The sequence below is a fragment of the Sorex araneus genome, chromosome 3, assembly GCF_027595985.1.
Source record: "Sorex araneus isolate mSorAra2 chromosome 3, mSorAra2.pri, whole genome shotgun sequence".
NCBI classification, from domain to species: domain Eukaryota; kingdom Metazoa; phylum Chordata; class Mammalia; order Eulipotyphla; family Soricidae; genus Sorex; species Sorex araneus.
The window spans coordinates 221,148,236-221,176,111 of record NC_073304.1 but is presented as its reverse complement, the minus strand read 5'-3'; the positions used below and the strand labels follow the sequence as shown (position 1 = coordinate 221,176,111).

General features: G+C 61.8%; 1 protein-coding gene across 4 annotated transcripts; it reads right to left on the bottom strand.

Moving 5' to 3' along the window:
- Window positions 1–27,627, bottom strand: ARHGAP27 (Rho GTPase activating protein 27). Of its 4 annotated transcripts, XM_055130997.1 has the most exons (19): window positions 27,380–27,627; window positions 26,555–26,678; window positions 24,545–25,183; window positions 10,684–10,929; window positions 10,492–10,602; window positions 9,180–9,362; window positions 8,896–8,973; window positions 8,728–8,811; window positions 8,171–8,238; window positions 7,534–7,624; window positions 6,780–6,884; window positions 3,464–3,562; window positions 2,704–2,833; window positions 2,482–2,604; window positions 2,257–2,355; window positions 2,010–2,087; window positions 1,794–1,928; window positions 1,452–1,557; window positions 1–1,368 (listed from the first exon to the last, which is right to left on the bottom strand). In XM_055130997.1, the coding sequence occupies exons 2-19, from the start codon at window positions 26,579–26,581 to the stop codon at window positions 1,191–1,193; spliced, it is 2,580 nt and encodes an 859-aa protein (XP_054986972.1). In that variant the 5' UTR covers window positions 26,582–26,678; window positions 27,380–27,627; the 3' UTR covers window positions 1–1,190. The 4 variants fall into 4 exon arrangements, with proteins under 4 accessions (XP_054986972.1, XP_054986971.1, XP_054986969.1 ...); XM_055130996.1 differs by having other exon boundaries at window positions 10,492–10,929; window positions 26,330–26,678; XM_055130994.1 differs by having other exon boundaries at window positions 10,492–10,929.
- Window positions 27,628–27,876: the final 249 nt, after the last annotated feature.

Here is a 27,876-nt window from a genome sequence, read left to right as displayed (position 1 = left end):
TGTGTCAGAGAAATACTTTATTGATTGTGGCTTCACTGCTAACTTAAATACGTAGGCGGAGGGCACGAGGTCTCCGCCTCACTCTCTCCCTGCCCGGCCCACAGGAGCTGTGAGACACAGAAGAGAAAATCCAAGTGCATGGCTTGGCCTGGCCCAGACACAATAAATAGTCTGATAGCTGAGCGGTGGGCAGGGGCCTGGGGCGCAGGAGTGAGGTGGTCTGTGTTCCGGGGGGGAGGGGCTCGTGTGACCCTGCCCCTCCCTGCCCCCCCGCCAGCCTCTCCCAGTTGCCTGGGGGCCAGGGTGTGAGAAGGGCTGGGGCTCTGCCAGGCCTATGGTCCCCCAAAGGACACTGGTCAGCTTCCTCTTGACCATCAGGGACTCCGCACAGGACCCAGTCAAACTTCTTTGGCTTTACCCATAGGCACACACGGGACTTGGGAGGGGTGGGGGGGGTGGGAGTGTTGGCTGAAGGGACTGAACCCACTCTCCTGGGGAGCTGTGTTCTGGGGCGGCAGGCACTCGGGCTGGGGGTACCGGTGATGCCCCAGACCCTGAACAGGCCACTGCTCAAAGTCTCAGGCTTCTCCACCGTACAATGGGCATGTCGGTGGACAGGGAGTGTATGGGTGGGGGCTAGAGGGAGCAAGGTGAGGGGCCCGGAAGAGCCCCCTGCACAGCACAAATAGGGGTTCAGTTTCTGCAGAGGCTGGGAGGGACCCCCATATCCAGACCGTGGGGGTGGGGTTCATCCCTAGAGACGGGGCTCAGTCCTGTCTCCGAGGCAGGGAAGTTGTCTGTGGCTACGTGGTCACGCACAGTATCCACGTGGGTGTCCATCAGGTGGAGGCCGGCACCCCAACAGCCCTTCCCAAACTCCCAGCAACGCCTCTCACCGCGTGCGCGTGTTCTCGCACGCGTCCAGCAGGTGGCGCTGCCGCAAAGAACATTTCCCACCTCCCTCCAGGATCTCCAGGCCGGTGGGGCAGGGGAGGGAAAACCAAATCTCACATTTTGCGAACTGCCCCTGCGGGGGCGAGGGTGGGGGGCCACTCCCAGAACCCCGAGGGCCGCGGAAGGCTCACGGCCGGGCGCCGGCGCGGGCCAGAGCTCAAGCCCGCGCACCCCGCGCCCGGCTCCGCAGCGCCCGCCGCCGCAGGGGTGCAGGTGCAGGTGCGGGTGGGCCGGGGTCAGTGCGGCCGGAAGATGTCCGAGCACTGCTGCAGGATGAGCTCCACCACCTGGTTCTGGAACACCATGGTCATGGGCATGCTGCTCTCCTCCGTCTCGGGCCTCAGCAGCGTGGGCCCGAACACGATGGCCACGCTCTGCACCGACATGCGGTTCTCCTCGCCGTGCTCGATCACCCTGCGCGGGAGGGGGCGCAGGGCAGGATCAGAGCCCGATCTGGGGGGTCCTGCCAGGCGCGCCCCCGCCCCCCCAACCCTCACCTGCACAGGTGCTGAAAGAGCAGTCGCAGCGTGTCGTGGTTGGGGGCGGGCAGTGAGCGCACCAGGTCCCGCACACAGCGGCTGCGCTGGACCTGGTCCTGGAGCTCTGCGGGAAAGAGCGAGAAGGTCCATCAGCCCGGGACGGTCCATGGGCTGACTCTGGGTGGTGGTGGGGGGGACCAGCTCGGCTCTTCCCCTGGCCTCCCAGCCTCGCCCCTGCCTGCTTGACCCCCCTCGGCTGATCACCTCACCCCTGCCCTCTCCACCCCTTCCATTGACCATCCCGCACCCCCGCGCCTCTGCTGCCCTCCCCTGCCCACGCGGCCGCCCCTGCTGGCTCACTGATGGCCGCGATGAACTGGCGGAAGTGCGAGAAGGGGAAGAGCGGCTCGGGCAGCTCTCGGAAGAAGAGCTTCAGGGCCCCGGTGATAACGTGGACGTCCTCCCAGCGCCCGTCGTCCAGGTCCAGACGCTCATCTGCGGCAGTGGGGAGGCGGGGGTCAGCACCCCTTCCCGCCACTGGGGAGGCATGAGGGCAGGGGAGGCGGGGGACCTCACCGTGGTCCACCTTATAGCGCAGCTTCTGGATGGTAGCCAGGTTCCCGCTGATGCGGTACAGCCCGTCCATGTCCAAGCCTGCGGGAGGGAGGCGCGGCCCCTGCTGATGCCTGCGGAGGGGCCCTGTTCCCCGGCCCGCCCAGGGGTCCTGTTTCCCGGCCCTGCCAGGGGTCCTGGTGGGGCCCTGTCCCCCTCGCCTCTCCCTGGGGTCCTGGTGGGGCCTTCCACGGGGCACCCGAATGCCCACCCCGGGCCTCCACGGTGCGGATGCACTGCTGCACGAAGCGCGGCACAGAGCTCTTCTCGCGCTCACACAGCTCGGCCAGAGCGCAGCCGAACACCTGGTCTGGGGGAGAGGAGGGTCAGCGGCCACACCAGGTCCAGCGCCCCGCGCCCCGCACCCCGCACCCCGCACCCGAGCCCCGCGCCCTCCCTGACCCCACTCGGCGCCGCCCGGCCCGCCCTCTCCTACCCTTGATGTAGCCCTTCTCCCGGAGCGCCTGCAGCGTGGGCCGCCTCTGCAGGAACTTGCGCAGCTTGAGCCGGACCCGGTTCAGGTCGCTCTCCAGACCCCCCGGACCCAGGGCCAGGCCGGCTGCCCCAGGGAAATGCACGCGAGGTTAGTGGGCAGTACGGCTCGGGAAGGGCAGGGCTGCACCCACCCCGCCCCAGACGCCCCGCGCCCCGCCCACACCTGCGCCGGTCTGCTGCTGCTCCTCTCTCTCCCGCCAGCTCCCCAGGTGCTCGCTGGACCCGAAGTCCACCACGGGGCTGCTCTCCCTGTCTTCCTCCGGCGGGAGGTCTGCGGACTGCAGAAACGGGACCTCAGAGAGGCAGAGCCAGGGGCCCCTCAGCGGGCTTTACAGATGGGGTGCGTGACCCCAAGTGCCTTCCTAGAAACCCTCCCAACATGGAGCTTTCTCTTCCTTGGACCAGGTTCATGTCTTTTCACCTGTTCTGGGGAACCTCAGAGAGTTTTCCTTCTGAGCCCAGTACACAGACCACTGGCACGCCAGCATCTCCTCCTTGGATCTACAGTCCTACCTTTATTAATGTGGCCAGTTACTGGCAGCCGCTGTGGGGTCTCAGGGAAGTAGGGTCAAAAAGCCTCAGATTGTTTTCAGGGGAACGGCTGTCACAGGAGGTGGGGGAGGGCAGTGGGGGGCTGTCTATTTCTACTGGGCAGTTGCTTTAAAATACTATTTTCAAGTTTCACCCTGTCCTTCAGGCCTGAGGCTGCTTCTCGGCTATCTGGCTTTTGGCTGGCCTCCCCTGAAACAGGACAGTCCTCTAGAGAAGCCCCAGTAGCACCAGAGGGGGCTGACCATGGAGGTAGCGTTTTCAGAGAAGGGTCCCTGAGGCACTCTGGAGCCTAGGGGAGGGTCCCACTGACAAGGACCCCTGCCCTGCACAACTGCTAGCCATTGAAACCCTCCCCACCCCCCTTCACCTACCAGCTCCTGGATGCCCTGGGCGATGGCCTTGTGCCAGGTACTGATGATGGCCTCCGAGTCATGCTGGATCAGGTACTCAGAGCCGTCTCGACTCCGCAGCTAAAAGAGACACAAGGCACAGCACCACCCAGGTGTGGGGGGAATCATTTCCAACACCTCCTAACCACACTGCAGAACTGAAGGTGCCCCTCATTCTGCCCCACCAAATGCTCTGCCTCTTTAAAGCCTTCCTGTGGGGGGCCGGAGCAATAGCTCAGCGGAAGGGCAGGTGCCTTGCTACATGACCAACCTGGGTTCGACTCCCAGCACCCTAAATGGTCCTTTGAGCCCTGCCAGAGCGATTCCCGAGTGCAGATCTAGGGCTAAGCCCTGAGCATCGCCAAAAAGGAAAAGAAAAGCCTCCCTGTGGTCTGTATAAAGGAGCAACAGGCTCGGCAGGTTTCCAGAAGCTTCCTTGTGGACACACAGGGAGCAAGCCTGTGGGGTGGGCTGCAAGGATGCCAGTGCAGCCAAGCCCCAGGCCCCAGGCCCTGGCTGTGCTTTCCCCACTGCCCGTTCCCTGAGCCACAGGTTAAGGCCTGCTCCCTGGAGCTCTGGCCAGCAAAACCGTCGATGAAAGAACTCACTGGGACAGCGAAGGAAGCGGAGCCTGGCCGAACCCCGAGAAAACAAGTGCTGCTCTCACACACGGAGGGCCTGGGAGCACTGTGCTCTCCCGAGCCAGGAAAGGCATCCTCAGGAAGCCTAGGGCAGGAGTCTGAGGGAGGACTTGGGGGGGCGGAAGCAGTTGCCTGGCAGATGCAAAGCCTCGAGTCCCATCCCCTTGGCCCCAGTCAGCATCACAACCGGCAACAGCAACCAAGGGAGAGGCGGGCGGACAGGAAGAGCCTAAAGGCTACCAGAAGCCAACGGGAAAGTGCTGGGGTCCAGGCTTGCCTTGTCTGTGTGTGTCTGAGGCCCTGGGTGCTAGTCCTGGTACCGACAAGAGAGACAAAAACAAACAAAAGATCTGGGGCCAGAGGGCTAGTGCAGCAGGTAAGGAACTTGGCTTCAGTCCCCAGCACCCCATAGGGTTCCCTGAGCCCCGCCGGGAGTGATCCCTGAGCTCAGAGCCGGAGTTTAAGAACTGAGCACTGTCGGCTGTGGCCCCAAGATAAAAGAAAAGAAAAAAGATTTATCCAAGGGGAAATTTTCTCCCTCTTTTTTGACAACTCAGAGTGCAAACACAACCTCACTCTGCTCCAGCAAGAATTCTACCCCCAGTCCCAGAGGACAGGTCCTTGTCCTCCACACCACCCTCAAATTCAAAATTGAATCTGTTCCTCCTTGTTAGTTTCTCACAGAAGGCAACACCATGGCCATGCTGCCACCAAACTGTAACTTCAGAAAATGTTCCTGCTAGAGGGGACGGGGGTGAGGGGTGGGGGGCGCGTGGCGTCAGATGTACCATGGGAAAGTGGTGCTGTTAGAACCCCATGGGAAGAATGTCCTTCCAGGTCAGGGCAGGAACCTGCCTGACACCCATGATCGCCCCTGCATGTGGGGTAAAGGCACTAGCCCCTGCCAGCCCCAGAGAAAGTTCCAGAATTCTTCTCAAGAGGCTCCAGACCTACTGCTCAGAGTCAGGAGCTAAAACTGGTGTCCTGTCTGCCTTCTCTGCTAGGGAGGCAAATGGAACTGGGAGAAACCCCGAAACCCAGGCACTGACGCTCCCTGAAGGACAGCTATGCCGGCTGAGCAGCTGTCAGCTGGGACACCCTCACGTGTCACCAGGCGCAGCCCACAGGGTCTCTTGTGAAACGAGCACTCAGAGCTCTCTTCTGGGGCACTCTCCTCCTGCCTCTCAGCGCCCTGTTCACGGAAGTGGACACAGAAACTTCTCCAGCTTTGATCCCCCTCCAAACCTGGGAAGGAGGTTTTTGTTCTGATTCACTCGGCAGAGAGATGTATAACCGTCTGCCCTGCCCCCAGTTTGGCTGCCAGGATCTCTAAAGCTCTACGGGGCCCTCGGCCGGTGGTACCAGCACGTGTGTGTGTGTGTGTGTGTGTGTGTGTGTGTGTGTGTGTGTGAACGAAAATGTGAGTGTGCAAGAATGCTTGTGTATGAGTGCCTGTGTGCACCTGAGTGTGTGAGTGCCTGTGAGTGTGTGAGGCCTCTGTGTGCATGAGTACCTCTGTGTGTGTATGTATAGGTGAGCACCTCTGTGTGCGTCTCTGTGAGTCCCTATGAGTGTGTGAGTGTCTCTGTGTGTGTATGTGAATGTCCCTGTGTGTGCATGTGCATGAGTGTCTGTGTGTGTGTGCGTGTGCGTGTGTGTGTGTGTGTGTGTGTGTCTGCATGCATGCTCATTCCTGGCAGGGATCCTCCCAGCAGTGCAGACTTGATGATTCAGAGCCTAAGCTGCAGTGTGGTGTTCAGAAGGCCGTACGTATTCCTATCCCGGTGCTATACCTAGGGGTGCTTGGGGCGCTGACCTGCCAGGGATCAATCTCAGGACCTCACGTATACAAGGCACATGTTTTATGGCTTCGACCATCTCCCTGGCCCTTGGAGCTGATGTTTTTCCCCCTGCAACAACTTGAACCCTGGCCATCATCTGCACCCCATCTCCCTCCACCTTGCCCCTTCTCTGACTTGTTCCGCCTGGCTTTTTCTCTCGAGTGGGTTTTAGCCACTCACCAGGTATTTTTCTCTCGGGGGTGTCTCCCCCAAAATAGTGCTCAGACGGCCTAGGGACCCCTCCTGGGCGCTCGCTGGAGGTGGGAGGTCAGAGCTGCTCAGGTGCTGGGTGCTGGGGCCACCTCCGCAAGTGCTCGGGTCTCCAGAGATGTTTGGGGGCCTACGTGGTGCCCAGGAGGTGAGCACCCCAGCCCAGCCCCACCCTGTGGGCTCTTGTTGTAGCTGCGTCAGAGCTTTTGAGGCCTGAGGTGGGGGGAGCTTGGAGAGACGGGTGGGCAATGGAGGGTGCGGCTCTGGGCGTTGTGAAACAGCAGCCCACTGTGGCTCCTCCCTGGGGAGCCCCTGGGTGAGGCCCCGCCCCACTGTGCCACAAGGCCCAGAAGGTTCTCCCCAGGGCAGCTGGCTATGTGGCTGTCGCTTGAGGACTGGAGATTTTGTCCCCCCAGAGACCCCCATTCCTCACCCCTATCCTGATGGCCTCCTGCACTGGGAGGTGTGGACGGTGATGCTGGGGACGGTGCCCAGGGCAGGGTGGCCTTGGCCCTGGCCTTGCATTTCAGCTCCCCCTACTCTAGGCCTGCCCTGGACAGTCTCTTCTCCAACCCCTCCCCCCAATACACACACACACACACTCACCTCCAGCACGTTCTTCTTGCTGGACTTGTCTTTGGGGGCCCAGGAGAGGGAGGCTCCCTTCAGCTCCACTGTGTACTCAGGGGTGGAGATCTTGGAGGGCTGCCTCTGGGGGAGGGGGCAGAGTGGGGGTCCTCAGCTCTGCAGGCCTACCCCGCTGCCAGGGTATGAGGGGGGTAAGCAAACAAGCAAGCAAACAGTAGAGGACATGCTCCACAAAGGAGGTCAGGAAGGCCCACGTAGGCCCCCTCTCACCACTCCCGAGATGGGAGACCGGAAACAGGGGTTTCTGGAATCCAGATATCCAGGTATTTTTCCATTTTGTTTAGTACTTTCTACCCACTCCCCCCACCCCTACAGTGGTGCTGGGGCCCACCAGGGCTGCCCCCAATGGTGCTTGGGGCGGGGATTGAACCTAAAGTCCTGTGCACAGAGGCTGGTTTGGGCCCTTGGAGGCAGCCCACAGCAAACCAGGTTTCTCTGACCACCCTGCAGAGGGGCTGGCTGGGTCCTCTGCTGCCCAGGCCCCAGGAGAGGCAAGGGAAAAGGCCCAAGGCCTCCCCCACCTAGGCTGCAGCCTCAACTAGGAGCTGGAGGTGATGGTCATCATCAATGCTGTCATCCCCGCCTCCCCACCCCGGTGACCCTCTTGTCCCGCTGCCCAGGTGAAGCCCCCCCATGAGTCAGGCACAGACTGGCACACAGAATCACCCGCCCCTCCCCCCCGTCCCGGGTGCCCTGGGCTCCCAGGCCTTACCAGGCCACCTGCTGTGGAGCTCTTGGAGTCTTTGAAGAAAGTCAGGACGCCGCCCTCCAGGACGGTCCAGGAGGCACTCCAGTGCTTCTTCCTAGTGGGCAGGAAGCATGGTGCACGCTGGCATGCTGGCACGCCGCCCCGGGCCGAGGCGCCTGCACAGCCCACAGTAGGCATGCAGCTAGAGCACACAGCCTGAGAGCCGGACAGAGCTCAAGGAGCCGAGTGTGTGCAGAGCCTCCAGGGGCCTCCGGCATGCAGCTGGGAGCATCCCCCAGGGCACCCCCAGCCATGGAGGAGGAACCTGGTTCCAATACATAGGGCCCAGGTAATGCTGACAAGGCACTCTGGTGTCTCAGCGCCTCGCAGGGCTCCCGGGAGAGCTGGCCAGCTCAGAGGCCATGTCAGGGCTGGAGGGATAGGACAGGGCTTGGACACTTGTCTGCCTTGAATGCAGCTGACCTGAGTTCAATCCCCAGAGGGTCCCCTGAGCCCCACCAGGAGTGATCCCTGAGCACTGCTGGGTGTGGCCCAAAACAAAAAACAAAACACAAACCAAAGGGGACATGCCCGATGAAAGAGGCCAGGAAGGCCCACGCAGGCCCAGCCCCCTCTGCCCTGGCCTAGGACAGGCCCTCACCGGAGCCGCTTGCCCTTGTCCACTGTCTTGGTGCGATGGAGAACACCTGCTTTGTCCAGGGTCTTGATCTGAAAGCGAGAAGGGAAAAGTGGGGGCAGTTAAGGCCAGTTTCGCAGAGGGCCGGGTGCTAGACTCCCTCAGCTAGCAGCTCCCCGGAGGTAGGGCACCAGGTGCCCCTTCTCGCTGTGGCTGGAGAAGGTGGGTTTCCCGTCCCCACCGCCACCCCTGCCCAGATGACCCAGACGCCAGTGACCTTCCGGCTGGACAGACAGTTCACTGACTGAACACGTGGCTTTGCCTGCGGGAGGCCCAGGCTCGATCCTGGGCACCACGTTCAGGTTCCCTGAGCACAGCTGGAAGCTACTCCAGGCACAGAGAGCTGGGGGGTAGGCCCTGAGTGTGACCCCAAAACAGAAACTCAGAACATTCAGCCTTGGTGAGTGCTGAGGTCCCTAGGGGAGCGGTGGCCCACCCAGTCCCAGCCTTGATGATCTCCAGGACCCCCCACCCCCACTTCTTCTGTGGGGGTCGGCCAGGTCTACTTCCCCCTGCCTTACCTTCTCCTTGGGAGGCGTGGGCTGGGTGGGACTCTCATTGTCCGAGCTGGATTTGAGGGTACATCGAAGGGCAGGGACGGGGACCTGGGGAGAAAGCCCCATCATACAGGATGTCCTCTGTCATATGAAATGCGCCTCCCGCCCCACTCTCCCATCCTTGGTTCTTACCTGGGGCAGCTCCCAGCGGACGGACGCATCACTTGGGTTGTAGAAGTAAGGCTTTCCATGGTCCTCCAACCTCACCCACTGTAGGAGGAGAATGGTCAGGGCCCCAGCCCACTCAGAGGGGAAGGAAAAGGCCCCTCCAACCAGACCCCATCTTAACTCCAAGGGGACTGGAGAAGCTGGCTTGGAGCCCCACCAGGGCGCTGCAGTTTAGAGCATTTGAGGGAACTACAGGGAAGAAGGGTTGGAGAGTATTCCCATGGCACCCTGCCCGTGGCGCTGCCTACCTGCTCTAGGCTGACGTGGTTGGTGTAGACCATCTGTCCATCGGCATCTGTGTGGCAAGACCAGCCAGGGGGAGCAGCCAAGGAAGAGTTGGGGCTGGGCTCACTGAAGGAGCCCACTGGGGAATAGTCCTCCTCGGGGTAACTAACCAGCATCTCCGGGTAGTCGGTCTCAGGGGTGGGGGGCTGCAGAGAGCAGAGGACGAGTCAGAGGCTCTGAACAATTACAGAGAGGCCGAGTGATAGCACAGAGGGGAGGGGATTTGCCTTGTACACATCTGACTCAGTTCCATCCACCACACCACATATGGTCGCCTAAGACCTGCCAGGAGTAATCCCTGAGCACAGAGCTGGGAGTAAGCGCTGAGCACGGCTGGGTGTGGTCCAAACACACACACACACACACACACACACACACACACACACACACAAACATACTCTGACCCACCCCATTCTTTAGGCCACGCCCCTTCATATTCATTTCTAAGGACCTGTGAGGAACAGGAGTCAGGGACAGGGAAGTCATGCCCACTTCTAAAAATACAGGTTCCTCAACGTCCTTACTTAGGGCTGTGGGAGCCAAGAGGCTGGGTCAGAGGTGCTCAGAGACAGTCTCTGCTCAGCATTGGACTAGCCTCTGGCCCTCACCCTCTGGTTGGGGAGGGGGAATGGTGTCTACGTTAAGCCCCGCCCACCTGCCAGTCAGCCCTTTGGTAGGTGGGATCTGCGTTAAGCCCCGCCCATCTGTCTGCCAGTTCTCACGTCAAGTTAGTGGGGGCCCTGCTTTCAATTCCACCCCGCTGTTACCCAAGCCCTCACCCTCCAGTTGGAGTGGGCTGGTGAGGGTGGGTGGGGGTAGGTCTGAATTAAACTCCACTCACCTGTCGGGCCCTTCCTACCTACTGGGCACCACCCTATGGTTGGGGGCGGAGTCTACATAGTCCCACCCACCTATTGGGTTCCATCTTCACCCTCTGGTTCGGAAGTCCTTGTAGCCCCACCCACCTATAGGGTCCCACCTATCAGATGGGGCAGGCCTTGTAGCCCCGCCCACTCAGCGGCCCCGCCCTCACACATGGTGGGAGGAGGCAGAGTTCTGTCTGTGGCTCCTCCCTTGCCCTCATTGGGGGACCTGTAGCCCCGCCCACCCACCGGGCCCCTCACTCACTCTGGGGAAAGAGTGGGTGTCAGTGACTCCGCCCTTGCCCGCCCATTGAGGGCGTTTTGTGTAGCCACACCCACACAGCAGCCCCGCCCCTCCCCTCTCATTGGAGGGGCCTGGTGGCCCCGCCCACCAGCCGGGTCCCGCCCTCACCCTCTGGTCCCGGGGGCTGCCCATGCTCAGGTCCGGCTGCATCTCCAGTTCTTCCAGCTCGTCCGCAGCTTCGTGCTCGAGTTCGTCCTCCCAGGCCGTCTCGCCCGTCAGCTGGTTGTAGAAGAACACCCGTTGACTCTCCTCATCCCAGTACTGACCCCACTCGGTATTGAGGCTCTCGTGACTGCCCACCGAGGCAGGGGAGGTGGCAGGGCTGGCGGCTCCCTCTGCAGCCTCGAAGGGCGACTCCCAGGTGGTCACGCCTGTGTCTGGGTTGTAGTAGTAGGGGCGCCCGGTGTCCGCGTCCGTGTGCGTCTCCCACACCGGGCCGGGCGGCGGGGCTGGGGCTGGCTCCGGGGCCGGCTCCGGGGCCGGGACGGGCGATGTGGCCGGAGCCTGCCGCTGGATGTTGGCGTACACCGGCTCCCCGTCATCCACCTGCGGGAGGAGAGAGGGAGTGGACGTGACCTTCAGGACAGCTCCCGAGCCACGTGGTCCAACCTGCTACCTTGCACTGGCCTTGACCTCTGCGCGCACTGGAAATTGTATATATGTAGAGAGCGAGCGAGGGACGAGGGGTTCTAGAAAGCTCTTTGTAAAGTATAGAGTGCCCCAGAAGCATGGGGTAGCGGCATGAATTATTTATTAGTGATAATGAAATGGTAATAACCGAGTTCTCCCATCTGTGCACTCCCAGGGGTGAATCAAAGGTGGGGCAGGAACAGAGAAGAGGCTGGGATTGACCCTTCAGATGCCCATCCGGGTCCCATGGGCACAGCCCCACACTTGGAGCCTGAGAACGCTGGGGCTGGGCCTCTCCGGATGGAGCGCAGATCATGCAGCCCGTGTGGCTCATGGGCCTCTGATTCAGTTTCAGAGTCGGAGAGGAAAGAGCTGACAGGCCGGGAGCAAGGAGGGGTGCAGGGCCAGAGCCCCTCCCCCTGCAAGGAAAGAGCCAGGGGCGCGGCTCCGGCTACCCGAAGGGCAAAGTCTAAGCGCGTAGCTAGCGCAGGCGCACCTGGCTTCCACCTTCCTTCGGCCACTCCCCAATTCTGAACTTCAGGTAGCAAAGGGCCTGGCTGGAGGCCCCACCCTCGCAGCTGCGCCTCCCACCCAGGCGGATGGGCCCAGCCCCGCCTCTTGCTCACCCGGCTGCCGCCTACTCCTCTAGGATTCAGCTCAGGTGTCAAGTTCCCGAGCTTTCCAGAGATTTCTCCCAGGTCCGCACCACACCCAGCTTCAGTGCTCTCAATTCAGGGAAAGCAGGTGGGGGTGGGGATTGAGGCCTATGCCCCGGGACCCCAGGTCTCGGGAAGGCCAGGGCGGAGTTTAAGCCCGGGTTCCGAGGATACCTGTGCTACAAAGGGAAGTGCTGGCTTCCAGCGGGCCCAGGGCAGGTTCCCGCTTGGGGTTTCCGGAAAACCCCTCGCACAGGAGCAGAGGCTACTTCACCACTCCCTGCTGCACCCTAAGCTTGCATTGGTTTCATTTAGGTTTTCCTCTTTGTTTCTTGAGTCTTGTCTTTTTGCACGCTAAACCTTGTTTGCAGTCACAAAGGTCCCTTTGTGGCCCGGGCAGCTTCACTGACTGTAAACTCCGGGGAGGTCCTGCTCACCACAGCCCAGGGGAGGGCCCCAGGCAGGCAACTAGGAAATAAGTCCTTGTCCTAAAGAGATCGAGCGCCAGCCAGCCCTGTGCCACAGGCAGGGGCCGGTCCCTCCCTCCCTCCCGTGACCAGGTGCCAGTGTGGGGTGGGGGCGGGGAGATGGGCCATGGAGGAGGAAGTGCTGCGTTGTCTCAAGGCTAGGTCCCACGTGTGCTGGGAGAACGGGGTCCAGCAGCCCTCCCGTCCCTCACCCCCCAAAAACTCCTGGGAGGCCGAGCAGAACCCCCACTTCTCCTTCCTCTCCACCACTAACCGCCCTCCTGCGCTAAACCCGGATCCCGGACATGAGAGTCATGGACGCCCCAAAACACACCAGCCCGTGGGCTCCCTGTGTCCCCAAACCTCACTCCTCCCCGAGCCCAGCTCCTGACCACATGGGTCACTCACTCGCCGCCTGTCACTGGTGTGACCCCGTGGTGTCTGCTCTTTTTGAGAGTATGAAACGATCAAGTGACCCCGGGACCACCTCCAGCCCCACTCCCCCGGGCAGGTGGTCAGGTGCCCTGCGACAGATGAGCTTAAACTACTGCAGACATGAGGCACATGCCAGTGCCAGTCACTGGGGTGAGCCTGGCATAACTGGGGCGACCTCCAGAGAACGACCTCCTGGCTGCACTCAGTGCTGGGACTCGGGGGGTCCTAGGGCCGAGGAAGGCAGCTCTTTGGTGGGGGGGTGTCTGCCCAGGGGGACCCTGCTGGAAGGTGGGTGCAGGGGAGTGGGCAGGAAGGAGCTGGGTGTCCATGGTGCCAGGCCTGCATGAGGAGGGTGGGTCAGTACCCCCCTAGCTCTGTTCTGGAGCACAGAACCCCACAGTTAGGGCTGCCCACCCCCCCGAAACACACAGGCAGCTTCAGGGGGTGAGGAAGGGCCTCCAGGTCAGGGGTCTGGGACCCTTTGAACTCTGGGGCTCTCAGTGCCCCCCACCCCAAGCTAAGAGGGGCTTTTCTCTTCGTGGCCTTCCAGGGAGACAGATGAAGGTAGCGCCTGCCTGGCTCATCCTGGCTCCCAACTCTGGGAGCCCAGACAAGACCCAGGTACAGCCCAGCGGGGGCCTGACCAGGACACCCTGACCACAGCTGTGCTCGCCACCAGGGGACCCCACACAGGAAAAGAGGAAGTGGTCTCCTCACCTCAGGAACTACGAGGGGCCCCAGCCGTCCCCCCAGAACTAGCTGTCCAGTCCCTCCCAAGGTCTCCTCCAGCATCCAGTGCTGCCCTGTGCCCGTGAGCAGGAGGCCGGCAGCTCTGCCCCCTGCAGATGTGGCCTCTCCTCATCCCTGAGCTGCGGACTTCCATGGGCAGGGCCCGGGAGAAGGGAAGTGGGAAGGAGGGAGGTGTCCCCAGCGTCCAGGACACACCCTGCTTCAAACCCAGCCTAGCCAGAGTATAGAGGCCCTGACCCCACGGGGGTCCCCTGCCAGCCCCATCACGGCCCCCTGCCAGCCCCACTGCAGCCGAGCCTGGACCCAGATGCCAGGGACCCCTACCTCTCCCCGCAGAGCCCGGCTCTGCCTCCTGGTCAGCCTGGCAATCATGTCCACCGTCGGGGCCCCTAGGCGGGCCTGGGGGAGGGCGCCGGGGGGCAGGCACCCGGCTGGCAGAGGGCAACAGGGAAACAAGAAGTTGCCTGAGATGGCGGGAGGCTGAGTCTCCAGCCCATTTCCTGCCGGCTGCGGAAGTGCCGTCTGTGAGAAAGACGCGAAAGATGGGGCCGGCCGGGCGGAGGGGGGGCGGGGGGGGAGAGCCCCGGGGCTGGGGGTGTTGCTTCCACGTGTGCAGCGCTGGGATCACCTGCAGGTCCACACCCAGACCTGGATCAACCATGGAGCAGGGTCCGAGGGGCCTGCGGGGGCTGGGGGCGGGGCAGATGGGCGAGGGGGTGTGGGGTAGCTGGGCACGGGGCCTGGTAACTGGCATCAACAGGCCGTGAGTGGTCCTCAGCTTGCCCGAGGCCCCCAAGATGGGCTGGGAAAGAGGAAGCTTTGGGGAGGGGTCCAGAGAGGAAGGGACCCGGCTGGAACTCTGCTGACCACCCCATCACCCACAGTGCCTGACCACCTGGGTCGGGCTCTGCTCGCTGCAGTTACCAGGTGTGTGTGCCGGAAGAGGGGGACTCGGAACACGATCCCCAGAACCTGCCCTGGACTCTCTTCAGGCGTCTGTGAACACAGCCTGGGCAGGAGCCCTCGGCCACTGCAGACGGCAAAGGCTCCCCTGACCCCTCAGAAGTGCTTCCTCGGGGCCCCAGTGCCAGGAGGCACCACCAGCCCCAACGCTCCCCTGCAGTGGCTGTCAGGGCCCAGGTCAGCTCCCGGGCTCCGGCCAGTGCTCCTGCCCCCAGCCCTGGCTCTGCTTTTGTCCCCCAGGCTTCTCCCCAGCCCACTGTGAGCTCTGGAATGGTGGGCGTTTCCAGAGAACGTCTGCATCCTGTGCCTGCTCAGTCCTCAAAGGCTCCGGGGGCCCCCCAACCCCCATCCTGGGCTCCGGGGGGCCCCCCAGCCCTCATCCTGGGCTCCAGGGCTCCCCAACCCCCATCCTGGGCTCTGGGGGCCCCCAGCCCCCATCCTGGGCTCCAGAGCTCCCCAAACCCTATCTTATCCTCCAGGGCCCCCAGGGAGATGAATTCTTTGAAGAGGCTGGACAGAGTCTGCATGCCTGCAGCACACCACACTGCCTCCACCTGGAGGGCAGGAACTTACACACACACACACACACACACACCCATGCATGTGCAACACAAATACATATGCATGTACACACACACGTACACATGAGAGAGGAGGTGAGGAGAGGGGAGAGAAGCAGAAGGCGGAGTGTGGGTACAGAGACCACAGCAGAAGTGGCCACTACCCCTCAGCCCTGCTCCTCTTCCGCTGGGGTGGGTCTCCCCACTCAGCCACGCTCCAGGGACAGGCTCTGGCCAATCACCCCTGCCTCGGAGGAGGCTGTGACCACAGGGGCCCCAGCGGGCTCTGGCCTGGAGGGGACCTGCTGTGGTGCCGGGGGCAGGAGGCCCTGCACCTCCCTCAACCTCAGCCCTTCTCTTCCGGACCCACCCGGCAGGGCTGGGCTGTGCAGAGCCACACTGGGGCAGTGAGTGGGACCTCGGTCGCTGCTGGCCCCTGTCCTGTCCCTGTTCCGGGCTTGGGGATGCGGCGTGAGGACACACTAGGACACTGTCCTCCAGGCTGAGGTACACACCCTGGAGGAGGTACCTTTCCCTGGGGTGTCCCTCCCTGCCACCTGCCAGAACAGAGTCCGGCCCTGCCCAGTATCTGCCACTCATCCTGGCAAAGCACCAGCCATGGGGGGCTGGGAGGGCTGGGGGACGGGTCCTCAAGGGAGACCAGCCTGGGTCTGAGTACCAGGGTTGGGCTGGAGCTGGTCACCAGTGACGAGAGTGCCAGGGTATGAGTGTGTGTGTGTGTGTGTGTACATGTGTGGGAGTGTGTATGTGTGTGGGAGTGTGTATGTGAGTGTGTGTGTGTGGGAGTGTGTACGTGAGTGTGTGTGTGTGTGTGTGTGTGTGTACGTGTGTACATGGGGGTGGGGAGGGGGTCTTGGGTCTGGGGCAGAAACTTCCTTTGATTAAAAGAGGGAAGCGTGGGCCAAGGGTCAGACCGGATTCTGGGCAGACTCTGCTTCCCCCTGGGCGTCCTCCTGAATGGGGAGCGGGGGGGCTGGTCTCTGAGACAGTGCCCGCCCGCATGCCCGCCCGCAGACACTGGTTCCCACGTGGCTGTGGAGGAGAGGGCAGGGCCGAACTTCTGCTTCTCTGGCTGTGGGTTTCAACCCAGCACTCTGGGATGGACCAACTCCTGGCCACCTGTGGGTTGAGGGTGACTTAGACATACACACACACACACACACACACACACACACACACACACACACACACTCACACACACACACACTCACTCTCTCGCCTGCCCCTGTGTGCTGAGTCAGCCTGGCAGCCTGGAAGCTGTCTGGGGACCCCTGGATGTGGTCTGCCAGGGAACCTGCCAAGGCTGAGGTGAGGCGCCTGCCCGGTGTGGGAGTGCGGTGGGCTGACCTCCAGCCCACCCCTCAAATGCAGTAGCAGCTTGCCCACCATTCATCTCTACTGCCCCTTCCTCCAGTGTGGGGTACGGGGTTTTCCTGTCCAAACCAGCCTCCTGAGCCTGGGCCTGGGGGACCCCCACAGCCTCCCACTAGCTCAGTAGAGGCCTGGCCTCCCTGTCCCCAGGGGCGTCCGCCTCTCTGGCATGTCAACCCATTCAAGGTCTCCTCACAGAAAAGGTGCTTCCTTGCACCTCCTTCCTGTTCGGAGTCTTGCTTTTGTTTTGGGGTCGTGTCCTGCTGTGCTCAGGGCTTACTCTTAACTACAGCTGGTGGGTGCGAGGGACCAGGCATGGTGCTGGGGGTTGAGCCCGACTAGCTGCATGCAAGGTGAGCACCCTGGACCCATGCAGTGCCCACGGTGGCACTTAGGCCACCACCTGCCAGGCACGCGCTCCAGACCTTTGGCACAACTTCCTTGACCCTCAGCCATGTTCCTCCCCACACCCTCTGCCACCACACCTGACCAGAGCCGACTTCTTGAAGGCACAGGTGTGGCCCCCCTGCCTGGCATCTACTCACCAGACGCCCCATACACTCTCCGAGGATCTCCCCAATTATTTTTTTGGCTTTTTGGGTTATACCCGGCGATACACAGGGGTTACTCCTGGCTCTGCACTCAGGAATTACTCCTGGTGGTGCTCGGGGGACCATATGGGATGCTGGGAATCGAACCCGGGTTGGTCTTGTGCAAGGCAAACGCCCTACCCGCTGTGCTATCGCTCCAGCCCCTCTCCCCAATTCTTTGATGACAAATTCACCCCATGTGAAGCTTGATGCTTCTTCTCCAGGCTTTGGTCCTTCCACGTGGCTCATCCATAAACTTCCACCTACAGGAACCCTTTCTCCGGCTCTCCTTGGCCTCTTGGGGCCGCAGCCCATGCCCTCCACGTGTCTGCCTGCATTTCTCATCTTTGCTTCTCACTACTGACCCGGGTAAGTGCCACAGGCTCCGTCAGTGGCCACCCCACAACCACTCTCCGGGCCAACCAACGTGGCTGCCCCTGGGGCGTCCCTGGTACCACCCCAAAGGCAGATCCCACACGGAACCTCCACTGTGAGCATCACTCCTGTCTCTCAAGCAGAAATCTGGGCTCATCTTCTTTTATTGGGGCGTGGGGGGCACAGCCAGTATGCTCAGAGGCTACACCTGGCCTGTGCTCAGGGGTCACTCCTGGCAGTGCTGGGGATGGAACTCGGGGTTCCCGCATGTGAAGCTGGTGCTCCGGCCCTTTCAGCTTCTCCTCGGCCCTGAGCCTGCTGCCCTAGATTGTCTGTCCTGCCTGAAGCCTGCAGACCTGTCACAAAGGGCAGAGGGAGGCAGCCCGCCAGTGCATGGAAGCAAGCAGGGACAGTCCACAGGGCCACGGGGTTGGGCTCGAAACCAGACCCTGCCGGGGCAGAAGGAACAGGAAGAGCTGCCAAGAGGGATGCCAGAGACAAAGCCGTGCTTACTCCTGCTTCAACCGGCCGGCCGGGAGAGGCTTGCTCTAGGATGAGACCAGGGCAAGGCAGAGAGCCGGACTCTGGCCTGGCTCTTAGATGGATTAAGGAACCGGCCTTAGGACCCAGGGCAGGGCTCAAGTGGCAGAGGCCCGCCCAGATGCTGCTCATTCGGGCGCCAGGCCAGCCCTGCAGGGAGTAGGCCCAGGTGCACCCGTGTGAGACCCCTCCAGATTCAACCTTAAAAAAAGGAATAAGGTACCGGAGTAATAGTACACTCCAGAGAGGGCACTTGCCTTGCATGCAGTTGACCGGGGTTCAGTCCCCAGCCTCCCCTAGGGTCCCTTAGGCATTGTCAGGAGAAACCCCTGAGTTTCATGGTTACCTCAAAATTTTGGATTTCAAAATCCAAAGACGAGAAAAAGAATGAGTGTTAATTTAAGTAACTGTGGCTTTGTGACTATGGGAAAGAACAGCATTTGAAAGAAATGCTGAAAATTTCTAGGAGTGAAGTCTGAAGTCCAAACTGATTTCCCTTAAAGGAAAAGAACAAACAAACGATGATTATCACATTGAAGTCAAAGGCATAATTATATTCGTCTTAATTATTTGTGTGTGTGTGTATGTATGTATGTATGTTTGGAAATTTTTCTAAGAAAAATCAAGGGGCCCAGAGCAATAGAGCAGGGATTTAGAGTCTGCCTATTGGTGATGAGTTTGAATCCCTGATGTTCCATAAGTGTCCAGTGCCATCCTGGCTAATTATGTGACCCTCCACTCCCAAGTGATTTCTGCACACATGGCCGTCAGGTATGTATGAGCACCACACAAAGGAGCATAACCCTTGGTGAGCACTACAAGTTAAATAAAAGGTATCCAAGGTGTGAGCACATGGCCCCTCGGCCAGCTCCCCAATAAATGGAGCACAGACCCGGGTGAGTACCTCATGCTGAGTCTGCACTCAGTGATCAACACACACAGCCGAGAGTAGGCGGGCCAGGCCTGTGTGCATGGCCCCTGCTGCATCATCTCGACCAAAGAAAAAAAAAAGGGTAAACAGGATGTGCCGTAGTGACATGCCCTGCCCATGAGGCCCTAGTTTCGGTCCCTGGAGCCACACACATACATAAAGAGATAAAAATCAACAAGATGGGGCTGGAGCTGTAGCACAGTGGGCAGGGCATTTGCCTTGCATGCAGCTGACCCAGGTTCAATCCTCGGCATCCCATATGGTCCCCTAAGCACCACCAGGAGTAATTCCTGAGTGTAGAGCCAGGAGTAACCCCTGAGCATCGATGGGTGTGACCTAAAAAGAAAAAAAAATAAACAAGATGGGGTTGGAGAGATAGCACAGCAGGAAGGCAGTTGCCTTCATGTGACTGACCTAGGTTTGGTCCTCATACAGTCCCCTGAGCATCACAAAGAGAGATCTTTGAACAAAGAGCCAGGACTAAGCCCTGAGCACCACTGAGTGTGGTAGAAACACCAACATAAACTACAGTAAAAGAAACAAGAGTGGTCAGAGAGATAGTACAGCAGGTAGGGTGCTTGCCTAGCATGCGGTCGACCTGGGTTCAATTCCTGACACGGTATTTGGTCCCCTGAGTACAGCTGGGAGTGATCCCTGAGTACTGAGCCAGAAGTAAACCCTCAGCACTGCCAGATGTGGCCCAAAGACAAAACAATACAGTAAACAAAACAAATTTAAAAACCAGCGAAACACCAAGAGGACCTTGTATGTTGCCTGGGCCTTGGTGTAAAATCCCAGTCGAATGCATACATGTATGTATTATACATGTTTGTGTAAAGCCTACAAGCCAAGGGAGTAGATTGACTACCCAGCAACAGCAGCCCCCGGAGAAGACGGGACCCCCACAGGAAACCCCTCGGTGCCAGGTGAGCTGAGTCACGGAGCGGACAGCGAGGACGGGTGTGGGAGATGCAAACGGAGCCCACTCGGGTTTCAGAATGTGATGTCGTATATACGCTTTCTGTTTGCTTTTGGTTTGGGGGCCACACCGGGTGGTGCTCAGGGCTTCGTCCTGGCTCTGCACGCAGGAAGCACTCCTAGCGGTGCTTGGGGGATCCTGCGGGATGCCGGGGATCGAACCCCGGTCAGTCATGTACAAGGTAAACACCCTCCCCGCTGTACTATTGCCGCTCCGGCCCCAATTTCATCTATGCTTTTCAAGAAGTCACAACGGTTGGAAATTTGAGAGGTGGGAGGAGGGAGGGAGGGAGAGAGAGGCGAGTATGTACAATAGAAGAAAGAAAAAGAGGCACTGTTGTCCTAGAAAGGCTTGAGAAGCACTAAACAGGGGCTGGAGACGGGCTCAAAGGGCTGAAACACCTGCCTTGCATGCGGGAGCCCTGGGCGAGAGTCCAGCACCACTTGAGCCCTGGTGTACCCCCCCGCCCCCCCCCCCCCACAGGGGACGCCCTTCCCTCAAAAGGAAAATAGCGCGAAACTAAGGCCAGCATGTAGGCCTGCAGCAGAGCGTGCCCCTGAGTCTGTGCCTAGCAAAAATGCAACTGGGTGGGTAAGTAAATACAGAAAAGCGTAGGATTGTGGGGAGGAAGAGGCAGTATTAGGAGGCCACGTAATGGCACTCATTTCACCACCTTCTGAGAGGGCACCCCTGACCTGACCCCTTCACCCCACCCTGTGCTGCCCTCGGACTGAGAACACAGCGGCCCTCGCCCGACCGGCAGAGCTTAAAAGGGAATCTCAGAGAGGGAGATTTAGTAAACCGTGGGCAGAATCAGAACAGGAGCCGGAAGGAGGAGAAGCTACAAAGGAAGCGAGAGGCGCAGGCGCAGGAAACGGGACAGACCCCCCGTAAATAGCACACACAGAGCTCTGTGGGCTGAGAACGGGAAAACCATTTCCCTGACCACAAAGAAAACCAAAATAACATTGGAAAGTGGACATTTTGTCACTTGTGGGGGAAAAAAAATGCTTTTCTAAGTAAGATATGAAACAGGTGCCAGATGAATCCAATAACGACCTGAAACCTTAAAAGATTATGTGGATGAGAAAAAAAAAAAGTCTTGGGAAGCCCTAGGGGCTCACCTGGAACCCACCTTCTCCTGGACTTCCCTCTCCTTGTGGGGGGGTCTCCTCCACATACCCCCACGGTCACTTGCACAAACCCAGAAACCCTTGGGTCAGCCTGCCTGCGGGCGGGGCCTGAGATATGGACTCCCGGGTCCAGCAGAGCCGAAGGGACCCAAACACTCAGTCCTCGGAGAAACTCCCCAGGGTCAGACCCAGAGCGTCCCGCCTGCAAGACACACTCTGCTGCAGCCCCCCACCCCCTTCCCCATTGTCTAAATTTCGGTGGGTGGGAAGGAAGCAGCTTTCAAAGCAGGGCTGGTGTGCCGCCCTGGAAAGCTGAGCCAGGCCCCTCCCCTCCCCAGCCTCCACCTCCCTTGGCTTCCTCTCTGGGGGTCCAAGTCAGCCGGGTGACTCAGAGACCCAGACAGGGACCTCTGGCCTCTCAGCTGCAAACCCAGGGGATGCAGGGGCGGGGGGGGGGCATCCAGAAAACCGGTGTGGGGACCCTTCCTCAATCTGGAAAGTCTCTGGAATTTTCGCAAGAACCCTGAGCCCAGAGCCCCTAGTTGGGGGGCCCCAGCCATGCTGGTGCTTTTACTCCCAGCTCCCAGGTGTCCCCAGTCTCCCACCTGGAACCCATGTCCATTTCTGATCCCAGACTGCCCCCGCTGAGGAAGCCCCGAGCAAACCAACCGCAGCTCTGCCCGCCCGCCTCCCTCCAACTTCCACACTGACCCACGAGACACGCAGGCAGACCTGGGGAAGGCACATACGCCAGGTCTAGAGCCTGGTTCTGGAAGGCAGGGGGGAGGCCCTGGGCTGAGGGAGCCAGAGACTGAGGGAGGGGAGCCCCCCTGCTCCCAGGGGGTGGGGTAAGGAGGGACCCAGCAACCTGCTGCTTCCCACACCAGGCCAGAGGGATGGCAGGGCTGTGTGGCCCAGGCTGGGTGAGTCATGAGGGCAAGGTCAGTGCAGGGGTGAGGCAGCCCCAGCCTGCCTCAGGGCGGCAGTCCCCTGCTCCCACCAGCTCCCTTCTCCATAAGGCTCCATGGGCCCCGGTGGGGGCATGGGGGCTCTGCCTCTCTCCTGGTCATGCTAGTGCTGGGCTTCCCTTGGAGTCTGTCCCAAGAAGTGGGGGTGGCAGGCAAGAGGTGGCTGCAGGTGGGGAAGGGGGAGTGGGGAGAGGGGAGTGAGGGGGACAGGGCCTGGGCCTTCCCTCCAGTCCCAGCCTTCCAGGCCAAGGGGCACTCACAGCTGCAGGGGGGAACGTCACAGCTGCTGGGTCCTGTCCAGCCCCGTCCAGGTGAGTGGCCAGCACGCAGGTGCCCACATACCAGACTGCCAGGGGGCTCCTCCCCTGGCCAAAGTCCCACAGGGGCGGGGCCAGCGCAGAGCTTGCCGGTCTGTCCCACCTCCTCCCTCCCAGGCCCTGGGTGGGCGGTGACTGCTGACTGCACCCTGGGATCCCCAGAGAGCCCAGTCAGTGGGTGGATCCACCTGCCAGGAGTGTGGGAGGCCCTGTCCCGTCCCAGGAAGGGGGTGTGAGAGCTGGGTCACGCCCCGTCCCTGAGAGGCCCAGTCCCGCTGGCCGGGACTGGAGCATGGTAAGCCTAGAGGCGCCACCTGGTCACTGCCATCTCCTGGCTGCGTGACCTCTGGGTGGCCTGTAAAGCCCCCTGGGCCCCTGGTTAGCACCCGCCCACGCCGGCCGGCCCAGCAGCCACTGGGAGGCCCGCTGGGTCACGGCTGCAAAGGGGCATGCTCTGGAGCAGCTGCAGGACCCGACACAACGCGGACAAGGCAGGTCAGGTGCTCCAGGGCCCTGCGGACCCCTCCCCCTCCGGGGCCCGGAGACCAGCAGACACCAGAGGACAGCGGCACCACCCAGCTCTGCCCACAGGAGCCCCAGTTCCATCCATGGCACCACATGATTTTTGGGCCCCAGAGCTAGGAGTTGCTCCAGAGCACCTCCCCCGCACGCGGCTGGCGGGGGCAGGGGGCTCTCTCCAGCCTGTCTATTCCCTGCCCTGCCACCACCCCCTTTTCGCTTGTCCTCTGCTCCATGGACCAACACATCCCTTGGCTTTAGCTCACAAATCTGTCATCCACTGCCCGAGTCCCCCTCCACCCTGGGTGGCCCCTTGCACCTTCTGGCAGAGGATGCTGCATCTCAGGAGCCTGGCCAGGAAAAGAGGGACGCCAGGCACGGCTCCCCAAACCTGAGTCCTGGTCTACACCCGCTCCGGGTGTGTTCTTCACCCTGGCCACCAGGGGGCAAGCTGCCCCCCCTTCCGGCAGAAACCCAGGCACCTCGCAGACCCAGAGGGGGTTGGGGAAAGGCCCTGACACCATGCCTGCGGCAGAGAAGGCCCGCGCTGACCTCAGCTGTCCATGGCTGCAACTACCTAGTCCGCAGGCTTTGTCTGCGTTTCACGGGAAAACTTGGACGGTGGCGTGGGGTGCGACAGCTGACCCTGGAGTGGAGATTATGGAACCTCAGTTCCTATTTTTTTTTTTTTAATTTTACTGAATCGCTGTGAGATAGTTACAAGCTTTCGTGTTTGGGTTATAATCACACAATGACCAAACACCCATCATGGGCAGACCTGGAGTTGGAGACTGGATGTGACCCTGAACTCGCAAGTAATTGACCGTGATTAGGAAGGGCATGCCGATGGCAGCAGACCTCAAAGGCTTCAGAGGTACCCCCCACCACGCCCCTAAAGGCTAACCGGAGACCCTGAGAGTAACCACCGGGGATCACAGGGCTGCAGGAGTCGGCGGCAGGCGGGTGTTTGTGCGCCCCCAGACCCAGGTTCCAGCACACAGAGCTCTGCCAGAAAAGGCCTGAGCTGGGGCCGAGCAACAGCACAGCGGAGAGGGCGCTTGCCTTGCACGCGGCCCACTACAGGATTGGATCCTGTTTGGTCCCCGAACCCACCAGGCGTGATTCCTTCCTGAGTGCAGAGCCAGGAGTAACCCCTGAGCACAGCCGGTGTAGCCCCAAAACCAAAAGAAAAGAGTAAAAGAAAGAAAAGCTCTAAACTTCTCAATGCTAGTGTTGCCTGCAGCATTCCGAGGATGCAAGTGATTTTAAAACACGCTCTAATCCCAGTTTCCCATATTAACATCACTAGGTTCTAAAGGTGAGTGTGGGTGGGGGTGGGGGCCCCTCGCTGTAACTGGACTGTTTTTTGAAATGAAAAACTATTAAAGATGAAAAAAAGGAAAGAGAGAGAGAAAAGGAAAGAAAAAAAGGAACCGAAAGGTTGGGAGCAAGACAAAAGGGAAATGTCTCTGACTTTCACATCCAGCATTCCTGCGGACCCGCGGCGCCCGTGAGAAAGCCCAAGCAGCCGTCGGGGGCGCGTCTGCGCTCCTATTTCGCAGCAATGCGCTGCGGATGCTTGGGATTCGCGAGCGAGGGCGGCGCGCGCACGCGTCTGAGGGGTCCCAGGGTGTCCCGCAGGATTGCAGACAGCGCCGCGCGCTCAAGCTAGTTAGCATTTCTGCAGCAGAACAGTTCCTCCGAGTGGGAGCAACGAGCTCCGTCGACGACCCGGCGTCGGGTCCATAGAAGGTTGCTAGCACTGGGCTCGGGGGGAAGGGGGGACGCTGGCAGCGCGCGGACTGCTCGTGCGCCCGCGATGCGCGGAGGACAAGAGAGCGAGGCTGGGTGTGCAAAGGCGCCTGTTCAGCGCCAGCGCCGCTCCGCCGCCCCGCCACCCCGCGGGGAGCCGAGCGGATCTCCCCGCGCCCCAGCTCCGAGCGCGCGTAGACGTACCTGCTCGGCGCGCTCGTCCGGCGGCGGCTCGCACACATCCCGGATGGCCTCGTAGACGTTTTCCGAGTCGCTGCGCGCCAGCGGCCGCGGGCACACCCAGGAACCCGCCACGCTGCAGGCTTTGAAGCTGCCGGTGCTCCCGAGCAGGCCGGCTGGGGGCGCGGCGGCGGCGCGAGCCAGGTCATCCAGGGACTGCGCGGGCCGCACGGGCGCCGTGGGCCGCGTGTACAGGCAGGCGGGCAGGCCAGGAGCCAGGTTGCCGCGCTGGGGCCGCGACGGGACGCACAGGGAGCCCGCGCGGCCCCGGGGCTCGACCGGCGCGCTCACGAAGCGGTAGTCGTAGGCGAGCGGCTCGGGGACCACTGGGCCCGGGTGGGGCACTGCGGGCAGTGGGGTGGGCGCGGGGTCACCGAGCGCCGGCAGCTCGCGCACATACTGCGCGGGCAGGTAGAAGGGGCGGCCGCCCGGCTCGCGCCGCACGTGCCACCAGTGCTCGGTGCTTCGGCGCAGCAGGCGGTAGCGCTCATTGGGCTGGATGGCCACTCGGCGCCCGTCCTTGCCCGTGTACTCGAACGGATGTTCCACCAGCACGTACACGTCCCCCTCGACGTCAGCCGCCATCGCGGCCGCGACGTGTCTCTGTGGACAACAGAAGGGGCGCCAAGATTAGCCCGCACGGGGAGGGGCGGATGGACGGAAGAGCTGGGTTGGGGGGTGTTTGCCGCACGCATCCTGGGCGTCCCGGCTTCAGCTCCCCTCTCCCCTCTCGCTCTGAAGTGGGGAGCTACGAGGCTGGGGCGCATGCTTTGCGCGCAGGGGATCCCTGGCGCTGCTGGCTCCTCTGAGCTCCACCAGGAGCGTCCCCCCCGACCCTCTCCTCCAGCATCTCTCTGGGAGTAGGCCCGGTGCCCCCCACGCCATCCCCCAGTGCTACCCAATGTGGTCCAGAAACAAAAAAAGAAAGAAAGAAAGAAGGAAAGAAAGAAAGAAAGAAAGAAAGAAAGAAAGAAAGAAAGAAAGAAAGAAAGAAAGAAAACGGGGCACTTGGATAAAGCCTCTGGAACTCGCATTGCAGTGCTCGCTTGGGGAGTTAGGAAGTCCCTTTCATCCCGGACTTCAGTTCTGGGGTGGGGGAATGGCAAGCCACTTTGCTCTGACTTTCCATCCTGGGGAGTCTTGGTGCAGAGAAGGGGCATGACCCCATAACGTGGGCACCGTAGTATTGACCTGTCACTGGAGTGCGTCTCACTTTTGCTCTGTCAAGTGGGAACAACCTCCCTTTCTTCCCCACCCCCAGTCTCCAGTCCTCAGGAATGTGTCCACTGGGCCACCTCTCTGCAGGTGTTTGGGGCGAGGGTACCAGGGTGGGTATACAGGCTTCTCTCCACTGGGAGCGTTCCCACCCGGTTCAGGCCAAAGGCTTTGGCAGGAGGGACTGCGGAGGCCGTGGAACCGGTTCTCTTGGTTTCTCTTTCCTTCCCCAGCAGCCTCGCCTCCGTGGTGAACACCGCGCCCCCCCCCCCCCCACAGGCCCGCCCAGACCGGCTGCACCGTCCACCCCTACCTCCCCCTGGGAGGGTCTGGCCTCTGCCTGTCCCCGCCCTGGACCCGCGCTGCCCCGACAGTGCGTTTTGTGACAGCCACTGCCCAAGTGCTACTGGAATGATCACTGCATCCCACCCCAGGGAGCGGCCCAGCGTGGCTCTTGGGGCACTGGGCTGGGAACCACAGAACCCCTCTATCCAAAGCCCTCCTCCGAAGTGACTGGCCCCTCCAGGTTCCTACCTGGACACACCTCCTGCCCTCAGGGCTGGCCCCAGACACGCTGGGAGCAGGGTCAGGCAGGGGGAGCGTAGCGCTTCTCTGCTTTCCGCCAGGGGGAGGGGGTAAACTGAGTCACGGAGCACACTGGCTTCTGGAGGAGGCGGGGCCGGGGAGTTGCCCGGGACTGAACCCATGGACCTCAGAGCGGACCCCTGTCGCCGCCGTCCCGGGCCCCAGCTCACTCACGTCGGCAGGGGGCTTCAGGGAGCCCATGGGCTGAATGGGCGGAGCCGGCGGCGAGGGCAGCTCAGGCCCCGGCCATTGACCTGGGCGGGACTTCCACGGGCCGCAGAATCTCGGGGAGCTGGAGCTGTCAAGGGGAGCAAGAGGGCGCTCAGCAGGGATGCAGACGGGGCAGTGAGCGCGCGGTGGGTCACGGTGGCGGGGTGGGGGGTGGAGGGAGGGCGTAAAGAACGGGGCTCCTCTCCCCGCCCCTGCTCCGCGCTTCCAGGATGCCGGACCTGGTTCGGGGTCTCGCCCCGCGTTCCCCCTCGGAGCGAGGCCGTCTGCACCCCGCGTCCCTGGCCGACTGCCCTTTTAGTGGGCTGACTGGGCGCTGCCGCGCGCCCGGACATCTCCGCCCTCCACAGGCCCGGAGCGGGGTGCCCGCGGCCGCAAGTGCAACGGAGCGGGCAGGGCAGGGAGGGGACATGGCCTTGGCTCCTTCCGCCACCCGGGGAGCGAGAATGGGGAGCACGGTGGAGGTGGGGGGGGGGAACGCGGGAAGGACGGTCGGGCATAGGCGAGGACAGGCTTGTCGCCAGGAGGTGCCCTGTGTCCGCTGCCAAGGACGTGAACAACAGCGGTGCCAACGCTGGGTGCGCTACGCCAGGGCCCCTCCTGCCCTGGATGGAGGCCGCCCCCCTCCCTGCGGGATCCGTCCCGCGCGACCCCTGCTCCGAGGCCAGAGCACCGGCCGCAGCGCCCCGCTTAGGGGAGTTGACGCGCGGGGTCCCCAGGGCGGGCGGACCCACCCCCCCCCCGCCCGCTCCCCGCAGGGTCCCGCGGCACCTCGGGGCAGGCTCGCCGGCCTCGCGTCCACTCTCCGGGTCAGGCGCGCTGGGGCTCGGCGTCCGGCGCTCGGCTCCCGAGCTGCCGTGTTTCCTGTTCAACAATATAGCGAGGGAGGCTCGGGCGGAGAGCGCTCGGCAGAACTTCCTCCCGGCTGGGGCTGGGCTGCGGAGGGGAGACAATCCCCGGTGTCCTGGCTTCCTGTCCCCTCTGGGCCGGGCCAGCGCCCCAGGAGCTGAGACGCCACCCCCTCCCCCTGCACCTCCCGGGCTCTTAGGCCACACCTGACTGTCTTCCGGAGGTTGGGGGTGGAGGCACCGGGCTAGGAGGGTGGGATGAGGGGGCAGGAGCCTCCGCCTCACTTTAAAGCGGATTTCTGCATCCCGGTCCTGGCCAGCCGAGCGGGCTGCCTCCCGCCTGCCCCCAGGCCAGCCTTGAATCTCTGCTCTGAACTGGGGACAGGCTGGGAAGGAAGCAGCGAGCTCAGCATTTCTACC